Source organism: Gossypium raimondii, chromosome 5 (genome assembly GCF_025698545.1).
Source record: "Gossypium raimondii isolate GPD5lz chromosome 5, ASM2569854v1, whole genome shotgun sequence".
Classification (NCBI taxonomy): domain Eukaryota; kingdom Viridiplantae; phylum Streptophyta; class Magnoliopsida; order Malvales; family Malvaceae; genus Gossypium; species Gossypium raimondii.
Genome location: NC_068569.1, coordinates 21,704,507 through 21,717,693, shown reverse-complemented (window position 1 = coordinate 21,717,693; position 13,187 = coordinate 21,704,507). Strand labels below are relative to the sequence as shown.

The window sequence follows — 13,187 nt, the reverse complement described above, 5'->3', positions numbered from 1 at the left end:
CTCTCTTCTAATTGACCATTTTGCCCTTCATGATCTTTTAAAATTCTATCCTTGAGTCATCACTTAATTTGGTAAAATTACAATTTAGTCCCTTAAAATTCTTCACCTTTTTCAATTTGGTCCTAATCTATCCATTTTCCTTAGTTTCTAGATCATTCCACCTTTAAAATATTTACACCATTTGTCCTTCAACTTTTATATTTACACTTTAACCCTTTAATTTTTGAGTATTTACTCTTAGGTAACAGAACTTTTCTCACTTTTGTGATTTAATCCTTTCTTGAACTAATATGTCATAATATACTTCCCAATGTTGACATAACTCCAAAATTTCCCTTTTGTAGCTTTATTTTCTTATTTATTATATCAAAGATAATATCTTAGTGTAAAATTTTTGGGGTATTACAATTTGAGGTCCTTATATGGCAAATAGACCATTAAAATGCTTAGTGGTTAAGGATGATGATTCATCCATGGAAAATTAATTAAATAAAATGATGAAATTGGAAAGTGAAATTTTAAAAGATGATAAATTATAAAAAAATATCATCATTTTATCATCATCTTTCCCAAATAAAACATGGAAACCCTAGTTAAGAGAGTAAGTATTCAAGTCCCGTTTTTAGTAATTTTCATATTTTCAAGATCGTAATAGCTTAATTTAGCTATCTCGGGGACTAATTTGTAAAGTTATCAAAGTACTAGGTTTTTGCCATGGATGAGTATGCATGAATTATGAAGTTTTATGGTAGAAAATGAAAGGTTGTTGATAGACAAACAACTTTTGTAAAGGAAAATTTGACGAAAAATTAATTTAGGGACTAAATTCAAAAGATGTAAAAATTCATGGAAAAATTCTGAATTTTATGAAATACATGGGCTGTAATTTTTACATGTGAAAATCGGCTAGGCTTGGAATAAGGATTAAATTGCATAAATTTCATTTTCCAAGTCTAGGGACGAAATCATCATTAATTAAAAGTTTAGGGGCAAAATTATAATTTTTCCTAAGCTGTGAATTGAATTGAAATGAACATGAAATGAACATGAATTGATGTTAAATTTATTCATATAGATCCGGATAGACCAAATTCGGAGTTAGAACAAGGAAAAGAGAAAGTGTCAGATTAGTAGATTTTACGTACATAAACATTTGTTGCGGTAAGTTCGTGTAACTAAATTATGTATATTTATATGCTTGAATTGAATGTTGTGTATGTGAATTGTATAAAGTCATATACATGAAATTGATTACATATCAAACAAAGCCTGATAAATATTAAATCCCGTTTGAATAATGAAATTCTGTGGATACAGGATTTCCTGAATTGGTTGTAGTCCTGCATATGTTGCAAACACACCATAGTTCTTACGAGCATCCCGTTATAAGCCCTCTCGAGCTTCCTGTTATATGGTTCCTGCGAGCATCCCAATCGGTAGTGATCCTGCATGTGTTGCGGACATACCGCAACTCTTTGTGAGCGTCTTATTATATGATCGGTAGTAATCCTACATGTGTTGCGGACATACCATAGCTCTTTATGAGCATATTGTTATATGGCTCTCCAGAGCTTCCTGATATGGTTGCTTGAACTTCCAACATATGGCTATCCGGAGCTCCTGATTAAAGGCTCTTCGTGAGCTTCTTGTTTAAAGGCTCTTCTGAGCTTCTTGATTAAAAGTTCTTTGTGAACTTCCTGATTGTAGCTCTTATGGGCTTCCCATTATATAGCCCAGATAAGCTTCCTAATTAATGGCTCTTTGTGAGTTTCCTGTTATATGGCTCAAGAGAGGATTTCCCGATCATGTGCTTGAATGAGCATCTCCGAATATGAATTGGTGGATTTTTTATTTGTACACTTCGAGTGTACTACTTGTGTACCCATCGATGTTTTCAGTGATTCAACAGAAAAAATCCTAACATGAGAAAATATGAATGCGAAATAAATTATTACACGTATTTGCCTGAAATACATGAAAATGATGGTACATGATATATGAAAATATGAGATGATGATATATGAACATGGAATTTGTTTGATAAATATGTTCATCCATGATTGTATAATTGTACACCTCGAGTGTACTACCCATGTGACATTAATATTTCAAATGATTTAATGGGCAAAGTTTTAACATGAAATAATTTGAACTCGAGACCAATTATTATGAAAATGTACGTAAAATATAGGGATATGATTTGTATATGTTATATGAATACATGATGTGGAAAGTATATGTACATAGAAGTCTAATTATTGTTGAGCCCATACATGTTTTTTGATATTTATATGAAATATATGGCTAACAAGGGTGATTAGGATATGTGTTAGGGCTCATGATCAAATTGATTGAATGTGCCTTGTAGATTTATCTTGAATTTAAATGAGCGGTAAGTTAATTACCATGTTATAAGAACTTACTAAGCATTTCATGCTTACTCTGTTTTAATTTTCCCTGTTCTATAGTAATTCGGAAGCTCGTTGGATTGGAAGCTTGGCGAATATCACTCACACTATCCATCGGCCCATTTTGGTATATATGGTAAATCAATTATGGTTATAATGACATGTATAGGTTAATTGGCTAATATTGATATGTAAATGTTTTCAATGAAACTAGCCATTAGAATGGCTTGTGTTTGACATATTTTGATATATTTATAAGTGGATCTATTTTGTTTGAAGAATAAATGTGATCATACATATATGCATTTGGTAAATAGGTAAGTATAAATGATAGATTAACACGATAATAAATTGTCATTTGAGGTACATAAGAGTATATTGGTTGTATGTGATATTATGTCATGTTTAAGACATGATTTGGACTTGTTTTAAATACTTTGATATGGTTTGTGAATGTGTTTAAGTGTTGGTGTAGGTGGAAGACAAGTTGGGTGAGAAATGTGACTTGGAAAATAGCATATTTTAGTTCACACGGGGAAAGATACGACTGTGTGTCTTATCCGTGTGTGACACACGGCCTAGCACATGGGCGTGTGACCTACCCGTGTGTTCCTTGCATCTTTAAAATTTCAAAACAAAATGCCTAGGTATTTTCACACAGCCTGGCACACAGGCGTGTGATTTGGCCGTGTGACCCTTGCATCTTCACATGGCCTAGACATGGGCGTGTGACTTGGCCGTGTGACCCAAGTTAGAGAGTTACACGGCTTGAGACACGGGCGTGTCACACGGCCTGACCACACGGGCTTGTGACCCTTGCACCTAGGAAAAATTTTGAGATTTTGCGAAAAATTCTTTGAGTACCTGGTTTAGTCCCGACTCATTTCAAATGAATGATTTGGATCTCGAGGGTTCACATAAGAGACTTTATGATTGATTTCTGATATGAATACTGTATGATGTGGAATATCTATTATTTGATCTGTAAATTCTGGTAATGCTCTGTAACCCTGTTCCAGCGATGGATTCAGGTTAAGGGTCTTACACTAATTATTCCAGGGATGCTTTAGTATGATTAGAACTCTAATGTAAGCCTATTTAAAATGGTCATTGTATCTCTGTTTTGACATGCCAATCAGCTAGGGCTTTTCTTTGAGGGCGACAAGATGTAGTCGCATATGAGTTTTTTGTGAGAGTTTCGTGGTAACTATTGAGAGAATTTATTCCCAAGTTAGGGTTTTATTTTTGGGGTTTGGGTTTGTACATTTAGTACATTTAGGTTTATTGTCTCCATATTGTACTCTCGTTTATTTACTCATTTAGTGAAAAGTCGAAGCCTCCTTTGCCCGTGGTTTTTTTCTCTTCTGAGGAGTTTTCTTTATATTCGATCTTCTCTACTTTTTCTATTTTGTCGTTTATACGGGTTAATTTCCAAAAATTATCATACTTTTAAATATTTCGTCTCCACGTTAGTATTAACTTATCTAATAGATTTTATAGTTTCACTAATTAAATATTTCATTTACTATATGATAAACAAATGATTTTGGCGAAAAGGAAATGATTTTTAAAAATAGTTTTATTTTCCGAAAAAGTTAATATTTTTGGTGTTTGAATGATTATGCATAAAATATTTTCTATTATTTGATAAATTTTCTTGAAATTATTTTTAAAAGTTGTTTTTATTAAAATGAACATAACATTAATATATTTGCTACAAAATATTATAGACTTATGGTAGCTTTTCCTTTTGACAATTGAAATTTATTTTATAATAATGCAATATTTTATAATAATAAATATCATATATAAACTTAATAATAAACAATGTCTAATTAAAACTTATATATATGTATATATATTACATATATGAGAGTGGCTAGTGAGACATTTGAGTTGAAATAGATAAATGAAGCTAAGCATAACTTAAACAAATACTTATATTTAGATAATTAAAATATTCATATTTATATTACATTTATTATTAAAACATTCGTATTTAATTAATTTCTAATTGTTATGAATATTTTATTAAGTGGATGTCCATCATGATCAAGATAAAGTTTTGATGTACTTTAAATTTTAATAGTTATTAGAATTAGATCTCTACTTCTTTTATACTTCTTATGCCTATAAATAGAGACTCTGATGAAGCATTGTAATCATCCCTTTGAGCAATAAAGTACATTCTTTATTGCTTTCATATTTTCTTTGTTTTTTATTCTCTCCGCCTCTCTTTATTTCATAACATGTTATTAGCACGATGATTCTCTATTTTTTCAAAATCTTTTGAAGTCGTCCCACAAATCAATCTTCAGGATGTTGAAAGATTCAATCTCAGAATTGATGCCCGTGATAATAGTCAAGGTGATGAAGATGATGTTAAAGATCTTCAGGTATATTTTACTATGTTTTATTTATTATATCATATTTACTATAATTGGAGAATAATCATGAAAACATGAATGAATAGATTTTTATTTAAAATTCACGTATGTTTACGATGGTGATTATGAAATAAAAAATCAATAGAGGCGTTTAGAAGTCCGTCCTACCAGATTTGTTGCATTCCCCAAAGTGAATATACACATAAAGAAAATAAAAGATATACTCATAGACCACTAAAAGTGGGAACATAATAATAAATAAGAGAACAATAAGAGTTCTCATGATAACTCTTCAAAGGGTAAAGATAACTTATGTTATCAATGTGATATGAAATATTATTAGCCACACATGTGGCTTATGGCCAAATATTTTGTTTTTGTTAATATTCTTTGAGGAATGATATGAGAATGTAGTAATGAATTTTATCATTATAAATAGAAATATTTATCTTATTTGGTATTGAAACAAACAAATATTATTCAAATATTTGGTAGTACAAAGTAAGTTGAAAGCTCCGAAGAGCTAATATATTAATATCTAAAACCACAAAATTTGCTATTCACAGGCGAATTTTGCATATAATTATTAGAAAATTATATTTATTGACTTAGTGACATTATAGACTTCACATTGATTTGGACATTTTAGTAGTAAATGTCACAATAGTACTTATATGTGGATACAAATTAAAAGAAATGATAATAAAATTATCAATTTGTTACAATTTAGTACAATTGAAACACATGTTAAAGTAAACCGAAGTTTCTCGATACAAAAACATTTACTACTTGGCGTGACCAGTTAGACCATCATGAATCATATATGATGCTAAAATTAATTGATAATTCATTTGGACATTCATTAAAAAACCAGAAGATTCTTTAATTTAAAGAATTCTTATTTGTTGCTTATTCTCAATGAAAATTGATTCTTAAAAACTCACTTGTTATAGGTGAGATTTAATGTCTTGCATTTCTGAAATGAATATGGGTCCACTCATCCACCATGTGGATGATTTTGATATTATATGATTTTGATAGATGCATCTACAAAATAATCACATGCGTTATCAACTTGCAACCTGTTGTTTGCAAGATTTCTTGTTTAAAAGATTAATTTCAAATTATGCAATTAAAACAATTCATCTTGCTAACGTTGGTGAGTTTACATCCCAAGTTTTTAATGATTATTGCATGTTAATTGGGATAAAAGTTAAACATCCTGTAGCTCATGTTCACACACAAAATGATTTAGCTAAATTGTTTATGAAATGCCTCCAACTAATAGCTAAATCATTACTTATGAGAGCAAAACATTTTATATTTTATCATGAGATTGTATTGATTTACATGTTGTACGCATCAAGCCAATAAATTATAAATACTCCCCATTACAATTGATTTTTTGTCAAGAGCCAAATATTTCCCATCTTACAATTTTTGGATGTGCGGTATATGTCCCAACTGCTCCACCACAAAGCACGAAGATGGGTCATAATAAGAGATTGAGAATGTATATTTATATGAGTCTCCTTATAATATTTTTGAGCTATTAATTTGATATCTAGTTATGACATGAGTTGTCAGTTTTCTCAATATTAAGGGAAGAGGATAAAAAGTTGGATTAATAAAGTACTTGAAATGAATTATCAATGTCTAAGATCCTTGTACAGAGCAATGTGAACCAGAAGTTCAACAGATAATTCATTTTACAAATCAATCGTCAGATTCATTAAATCTCACATACTAACTGAAAATGCTCCAATACGAATTGATGTCCTAATAGGGAAAATTGTTAATGCAAAAGAAAGTAATCCATGCATGAAGCGTGGAAGACCAATCAGTTCCAAAGATAAAAATCATCATAAAAAAAGGGGAGCAAACATTCAAGATGGTCATATAGTGGAGGCGGGGGTTCCTGAAGAGACCCATGACATGACTAATTATAAAACTCAAGAAGAGATTCAGGTACCTAAGAGTGAAAATGGAAATGATGAAAATAAAGAAATCTCAATAAGTTATGTCAATACGAGAAAAACATGGAACAAAAACAAAATGTAGCTGTTGACAACAATTTTGCTTATAATGTTGCTATTGAAATAACAAAAGAAAATGAGGATCCTGAGCCTAAATCTACTAAGAAATGTAAAAAATAGAAAAGATTGGCCAAAATGAAAAGATGCAATTCAAGCAGAATTGAATTCACTTTCTAAACGTGAAGTTTTTTGGACCTGTAGTCTAAACCCCTAAAGGTGTAAAGCCGGTAGGATATAAATGGGTATTTGTGTGAAAATAAAATGAAATTGATGAAGTCGTAAGATATAAAGCTCGACTTGTAGCACAAGGATTTTCGCAAAGGCCCGGCATTGATTATGAAGAGACATATTCTCCTGTGGTGGATGTAACCACGTTTAGATATATTATTAGTCTCACAGTACGTGCAAAACTTGACATGCATCTAATGGATGTTGTTACATCCTATTTATATGGTACACTTGATAGTGAAATTTATATGAAAATCCCAGAAGGATTTAAAATCCCAGAAAGATATAGAGTTTCTTGAAAAAATTGTTCAATCAGATTAAAGAAAAGTTTATATAGATTAAAACAATCTAGATGTATGCGGTACAATCATTTTAGTGAATACTTGTTAAAAGAATGATACAAAATGATCCAATTTGTCTATGTGTCTTTATAAAAGGTTTGGATAAGATTTTGTGATAATTGTTGTTTATGTTGATGATCTAAATATTATTGGAACTCTGAAGAGCTTCAAAATACAATAAATTGTTTAAAGAAAGAAATTGAAATAAAAGATCTTGGAAAAACAAAGTTTTATATTAGCTTACAAATCGAGCATTTAAAAGATAAAATTCATGTTCATTAATCAACTTATTTAGAAAAGATATTATAGAAATTTTACATGGATAAAGCAACCAATTAAGTACTCCAATGGTTGTATGATCGTTACATGTGAATAAAGATCAATTTTTTCCTTGCGAGAATGATGAAGAGTTTCTTGGTCCTGAAGTAATATATCTAAGTGCTATAGGGGCAATGATGTATCTTACAAACAACACAAGACCTGATATAGCTTTCGCTGTAAACTTGTTAGGAAGATTTAGTTCTTCTCCAACATGTAGACATTGGAATGAAATTAAATATTTAGATATTTCAGAAGGACTATTGATATGAGGTTATTTTATTCAAATGATTCAAAATCCCTATTAGTTGGCTATGCTGATGTTGGATACTTATCAGATCCCCATAAAGGTCAATCTCAAATAGGATATTTATTTACATGTGGAGGTACTACCATATCATGGCGTTCGACAAAGCAAACATTAACTGCTACTTCTTCAAATCATGTAGAAATAATTGCAATATATGAGACAAGTCGAGAGTGTGTTTGGCTATGGTTATTGACCCAAGATATACAGAAGATATATAATTTTCCTTTATAGGAAAAGATGCAAACCATCTTATATGAAGATAATGCAACATGTATAGCTCAATTGAAAGGTGGTTACATCAAAGGTGATAAAACGAAACATATTTTGCCAAAATTATTCTTCACTCATGATCTTGAGAAAAGAGGTGATATAAATGTTCAACAAATTTGTTCTAGTGATAATTTAGCATACCTTTTTACTAAGGCATTGCCAACTTCAAGATTTGAAAGACTACCACATAATATTGGAATGTGACAACTCAAAGATGTAACGTAATGTTGCCATTAGGGGGAGTCTAAAACAAGTTGTACTCTTTTCCTTTAACCAAGGTTTTGTCCCATTGGGTTTTTCTGGTAAAGGTTTTTAATGAGGCAACTTGTAATAGAAGATTGTGTACTCTTTTTCCTTCATTAGGTTTTTATCCCATAGGATTTTTCCTAATAAGATTTTAACGAGGCACATTATCTACCAATGGACATCCAAGGGGGAGTGTTATGAATATCTTATTAAGTGAATGTCCATTACTTCTTTTATACTTCTTATGCCTATAAATAGAGACTCCGATGAAGCATTGTAATCATCCATTTGATCAATAAAGTACATTCTTTATTGCTTTCATTTTTTTTTTTGATCTTTATTTTCTCCGTCTCTTTTTATTTTATAACACTAACAACTTTTATAAATTATTTTTAATTATTTTTATGGTTTTAGTAAATTGTTTTTTAATAAATTTTATGGGTTTAATTGATTTCTAATAATATTATAATTTTTAATCAATTTTAATGATTTTTATAATTTTAAAATGAATTTAGATAAATGAGAGTTGAGATTTAAATAAACATGGACAACCATTTGTTTAGATTGATTATGTACTTATTTAAAAATAAAAATAATTTTCAAATAATTTTTATATTTTTTATGGGATGCTTGTTAGTAGCCATGTTAGTATTGTCAGTAAATACTAACGACCGACGTTAGTTAAAGAGCCTATTCAGTCGATTTTATTAGTGCATGACTCAATTGAATGTAAAAAGTTTAAAAGGAATTAAATAATTCTTTTAAATTTCGACCGTTTATAAATTCATTAATGAAAAAAATTAGTGAATGAATATAAAAGGTTAAAATTTGTTGATAATGTTTTTTTTAAAGTAAAATTTGCTGATAAAGTTGTGAATTGTGATGATTTTTTTTGTCAACATTTCAGAATATCTTTTCCTTTTCCTGGATTTCCATTAAGAAAAAAGTTGTGGGTAATATGTTTAGTAGGTTTTTTTCAAAGATAGTTAATTAAATTATTTAAAATTAAATTCAAATCTTTTCACGTAAATAACAATACTCATATAAGAAGTTAAAACTAAGTGGTTTACTTCCATAATAGATACACCCACTTTTAATTTAATAAGACCGACCTTAATTGTTGTAAAGTCATCTCGTTGATTTCACAATTTCATATGCTTAATTTAATCTCATATAAAATTTTCACCGTCAAAAAATGCGTGCACATACACATCCAACACGTAAAATATTATTAAACGAGCAGAGCAGTGAGGAAGCTGCCATCCAACCTTGGATTTGCATCAACAATTTTAAACATTTTAACTAACATCAACAAACTATTATCAACTTAATATTACATGGTCTAACTTGGACATAAAATTAAAAATATGTATTAAAAAAAATCCAACATGACATGAGAAAAAGAAATAAAAACAAAAACTAGAAACATGTTTGAAGTGTAACTTTTGACTGGAAAATGCAATTTTCGTTGACTTTCAAAGAAACAAACCTAAGGAGCACTTGCTGCCTTTCCCATAAATGGCTGACCCAAAGATGAGAAAATTCAGGGGCGAACTGACAACACATTAGAGGGGGGGGAAATGGGTTTACAGCAAGGTTTAGTGACATGGTTTGCAGGGGTTTTATTTCTAAGAACTTTGCTCCTTTCCTGTGCAGATGTACATCACTATGAATTCTTTGTGAGTACCCTTTCTTTCATGTCATAGTTGTTTCCTATGGATAATCTTAAACCTCATATTCAACCTACGTAATTTACTCACCTGATCATAAATTACGTTTCCCTTCTCTGTTTTAAACCCAAAACGTTCAGGTCTGATACAACATCCTTGCTTTAACTATTACCGAGTAATGGTAGAAATGTCTCCTTAAAACATGGCTAAGCGCCTGAGATTGAAGACTAATCATGGCAGTGGCTTTTTTTCCTTTACAGTTTAATATTAGTGTTGAGATTTGACTGCAGGTGCTAGAGTCAAACTTTACGAAGCTGTGCAACACAACCACATTGCTGGTCGTAAACGACAGCTATCCAGGGCCACAGATTCGGGTTCACAGATGTGATACTGTCTTCGTTAATGTCCACAATCAAGGAAACTACGGCTTCACCATTCACTGGTAACTATAACCTTTCTTTCATTCTTACAGTCGTAATTTCCCAAAGAATTGAAATCAGAAGTGATTAAATCAAATTAAACATGTTGCAGGCACGGTGTGAAACAACCGAGGAATCCATGGTCCGATGGTCCCGAGTTCATAACGCAGTGCCCCATCCAACCAGGGACTAACTTCACCTATGAAATCGTATTATCGGATGAAATAGGAACCCTGTGGTGGCACGCACACAGTGACTGGACTCGTGGTTCCGTCCACGGAGCCTTCATCATTTTGCCTGCCGAGAATGAAACTTACCCGTTCCCCACGCCAGACGCCGATCAAACTATCATACTTGGTAAGCATATATTTTGATTCTTCGGTTGTGTTACTTGTGTATAATTATACGCATCTTAATTTGATTTTTTTAATGCATTTACAGAATCATGGTACGATGGGGACTACAAGCAAATTATTGATGACGCACTTGCCGCCGGTGTCTCTCCTCGCCAACCAAATGCTTATGCTATCAATGGACACGTAGGAGACACATATGGATGCCCCAATGGTATGTTCTAGCATTACCGAAACCGGATTGAGTTTCTCGGCCTTTGGATCCCTTATACTAAGAGCCTATAGTTGGTTGTTGCAGATACAATATTCCGTATGCTAGTTGATTCTGAGAAGATATACCTTCTCCGCATAATTAACGCTGCAATGAACGAACATTTTTTCTTCACCATAGCGAACCACACCCTCACAGTCGTCGCACAAGATGCCTCCTATGTTCGAAGGTTTACGAGGGACTATATATTGATAAGCCCTGGCCAAACCATGGATGTTTTGGTCTCTGCCAATCGAAACGTTGGCCAATATTACATGGCTATTAGGCCTTTCTCTGATTCCTCTGCTGCACCTGTTGACAACATCACTACTGGCATTTTTCAATATACAAACAGCGAGGGTGGACTGAATGCTTCCTTGATAACGTTGCCCGCAATGACCGATACAGATGCTATGATTAACTTCCTTGACCAAATTCGGAACACGAATGTCTCCCAGAATCAGGGGATAAATGTGCCGGCGGATAAGGATATTAAAACACGAGCATTCATTGCAATCGCGGTAAACAACTTGCCTTGCAACACCTGTGTTCTAGGCACCAGACTTGTTGCAAGTTTGAACAATGTGAGCTTTGTTTCCCCACGTATTGACATTCTCCAAGCATACTACAACAGGTATACTATATATATCCATGGTTATAACAATTCTTAAATCATGATTTCACTACTGTAGCTGCCTAATTGTTAAAGTTTTGGTAAAATTGCAGGAACATGAGTGGTGTTTTCACCGAAGATTTTCCATTGAATCCCCCAGTATTCTATAATTTCACTGGAGACTTGACCAATTTCAATACCCCTGTTGCGGAAGGGACGAGGGTTATAGTGGTAAATTATGGGGAAGGAGTTGAGATGGTGCTGCAAGCAACCCAGATGGGGGCTGGTGGAAGTCACCCAATCCATTTGCACGGTTTCAGCTTCTATTGGGTGGGAACAGGTTTCGGAAATTTCAACAATGAGACAGACCCAAGCACTTATAATCTGGTTGATCCACCACTCATTAACACTGTCCATGTTCCTGGTAGAAGATGGGTTGCCATCAGATTTTTTGCTACCAATCCCGGTAAGTTTTTCAATTAGAAATTTTTTTAAATAAAAAGCAGCTCATCGTTCTTACGACCAAAGTTTTAACTAATAATTATAATCTTTTCAGGAGTATGGTTTATGCATTGCCATTTGGATAGGCATAGTAGCTGGGGAATGGACACTGTCCTCATCGTGAGGAACGGTAGAACCGAGGAAACAAGCATCCGCCCACCGCCATCTACCATGCCTCGTTGTCCTGGAACCTAGAACTACTACAAGCATAGAATTAGCACATACACATATACATACAAGTAGTTTCTAGGTTTACATTTTTAATAAGAATAAAATTCCTGTCCCTTTATGTCCACCAATTTCAGATAAATTAATCTCTACAATAGTCTATAAAAACACAGCTTCAATGATAGCAAATCAAGCAAAAACAATGAAAGAAGGGAAAGCGTAGATTTTATCCGATCTGCCTTTGATTTGTTCTTCTTGTCTATAAAAATATCAAATATTATGAGGATAATGCGTTTCAGCGCACTTAAACCCACATTCTCATGCACTGATTCCTTTATTTTTAATTTTAATTGCAAACCGAATACTACTAAAATTTAATCTCAAGTTTGAGTTAAATTCAAAATATATTACTCACGTGTTGGAAAATGATTAGGTAGACACAACATGAGCACTAAAAGGGCAGAGGAGTTTTCACTTTTCTAGTAATAAAATTCCTCTCATCCTTCTTTGTGTAATGTTATCTTGCTCACCAATTTTTTAGCAGGTGTGTAATTAGAAAAGAAGTTTAAATTGTTTTTAATCTAAAAAACTTTATTGAATTAAATAGAAATAAATCTCAAAGTTAGATATAGATTTTGACTTTCAATGTAATTTTATATATAAATTTTA

The 13,187-nt window shown here is 32.1% G+C and overlaps 1 protein-coding gene across 1 annotated transcript; it reads left to right on the top strand.

Moving 5' to 3' along the window:
* Positions 1-10,056: 10,056 nt before the first annotated feature.
* LOC105769896 (laccase-14) lies at positions 10,057-12,831 on the top strand. The gene is made up of 7 exons (XM_012590852.2): positions 10,057-10,223; positions 10,505-10,656; positions 10,746-10,990; positions 11,075-11,200; positions 11,285-11,870; positions 11,963-12,315; positions 12,406-12,831. Exons 1-7 carry the CDS (start codon positions 10,125-10,127, stop codon positions 12,543-12,545), a joined length of 1,701 nt encoding a protein of 566 aa, XP_012446306.1. The 5' UTR covers positions 10,057-10,124; the 3' UTR covers positions 12,546-12,831.
* The last annotated feature ends 356 nt before the right edge of the window (positions 12,832-13,187 follow it).

Bases quoted from the DNA above. Each gene is read 5' to 3' on its own strand.
- LOC105769896 (XM_012590852.2), top strand. From the start codon at position 10,125: ATGGGTTTACAGCAAGGTTTAGTGACATGGTTTGCAGGGGTTTTATTT. The intron at 10,224-10,504 runs GTGAGTACCCTT...ATTTGACTGCAG, and splicing joins TACATCACTATGAATTCTTT to GTGCTAGAGTCAAACTTTAC. The intron at 11,871-11,962 runs GTATACTATATA...GTAAAATTGCAG, and splicing joins CTCCAAGCATACTACAACAG to GAACATGAGTGGTGTTTTCA.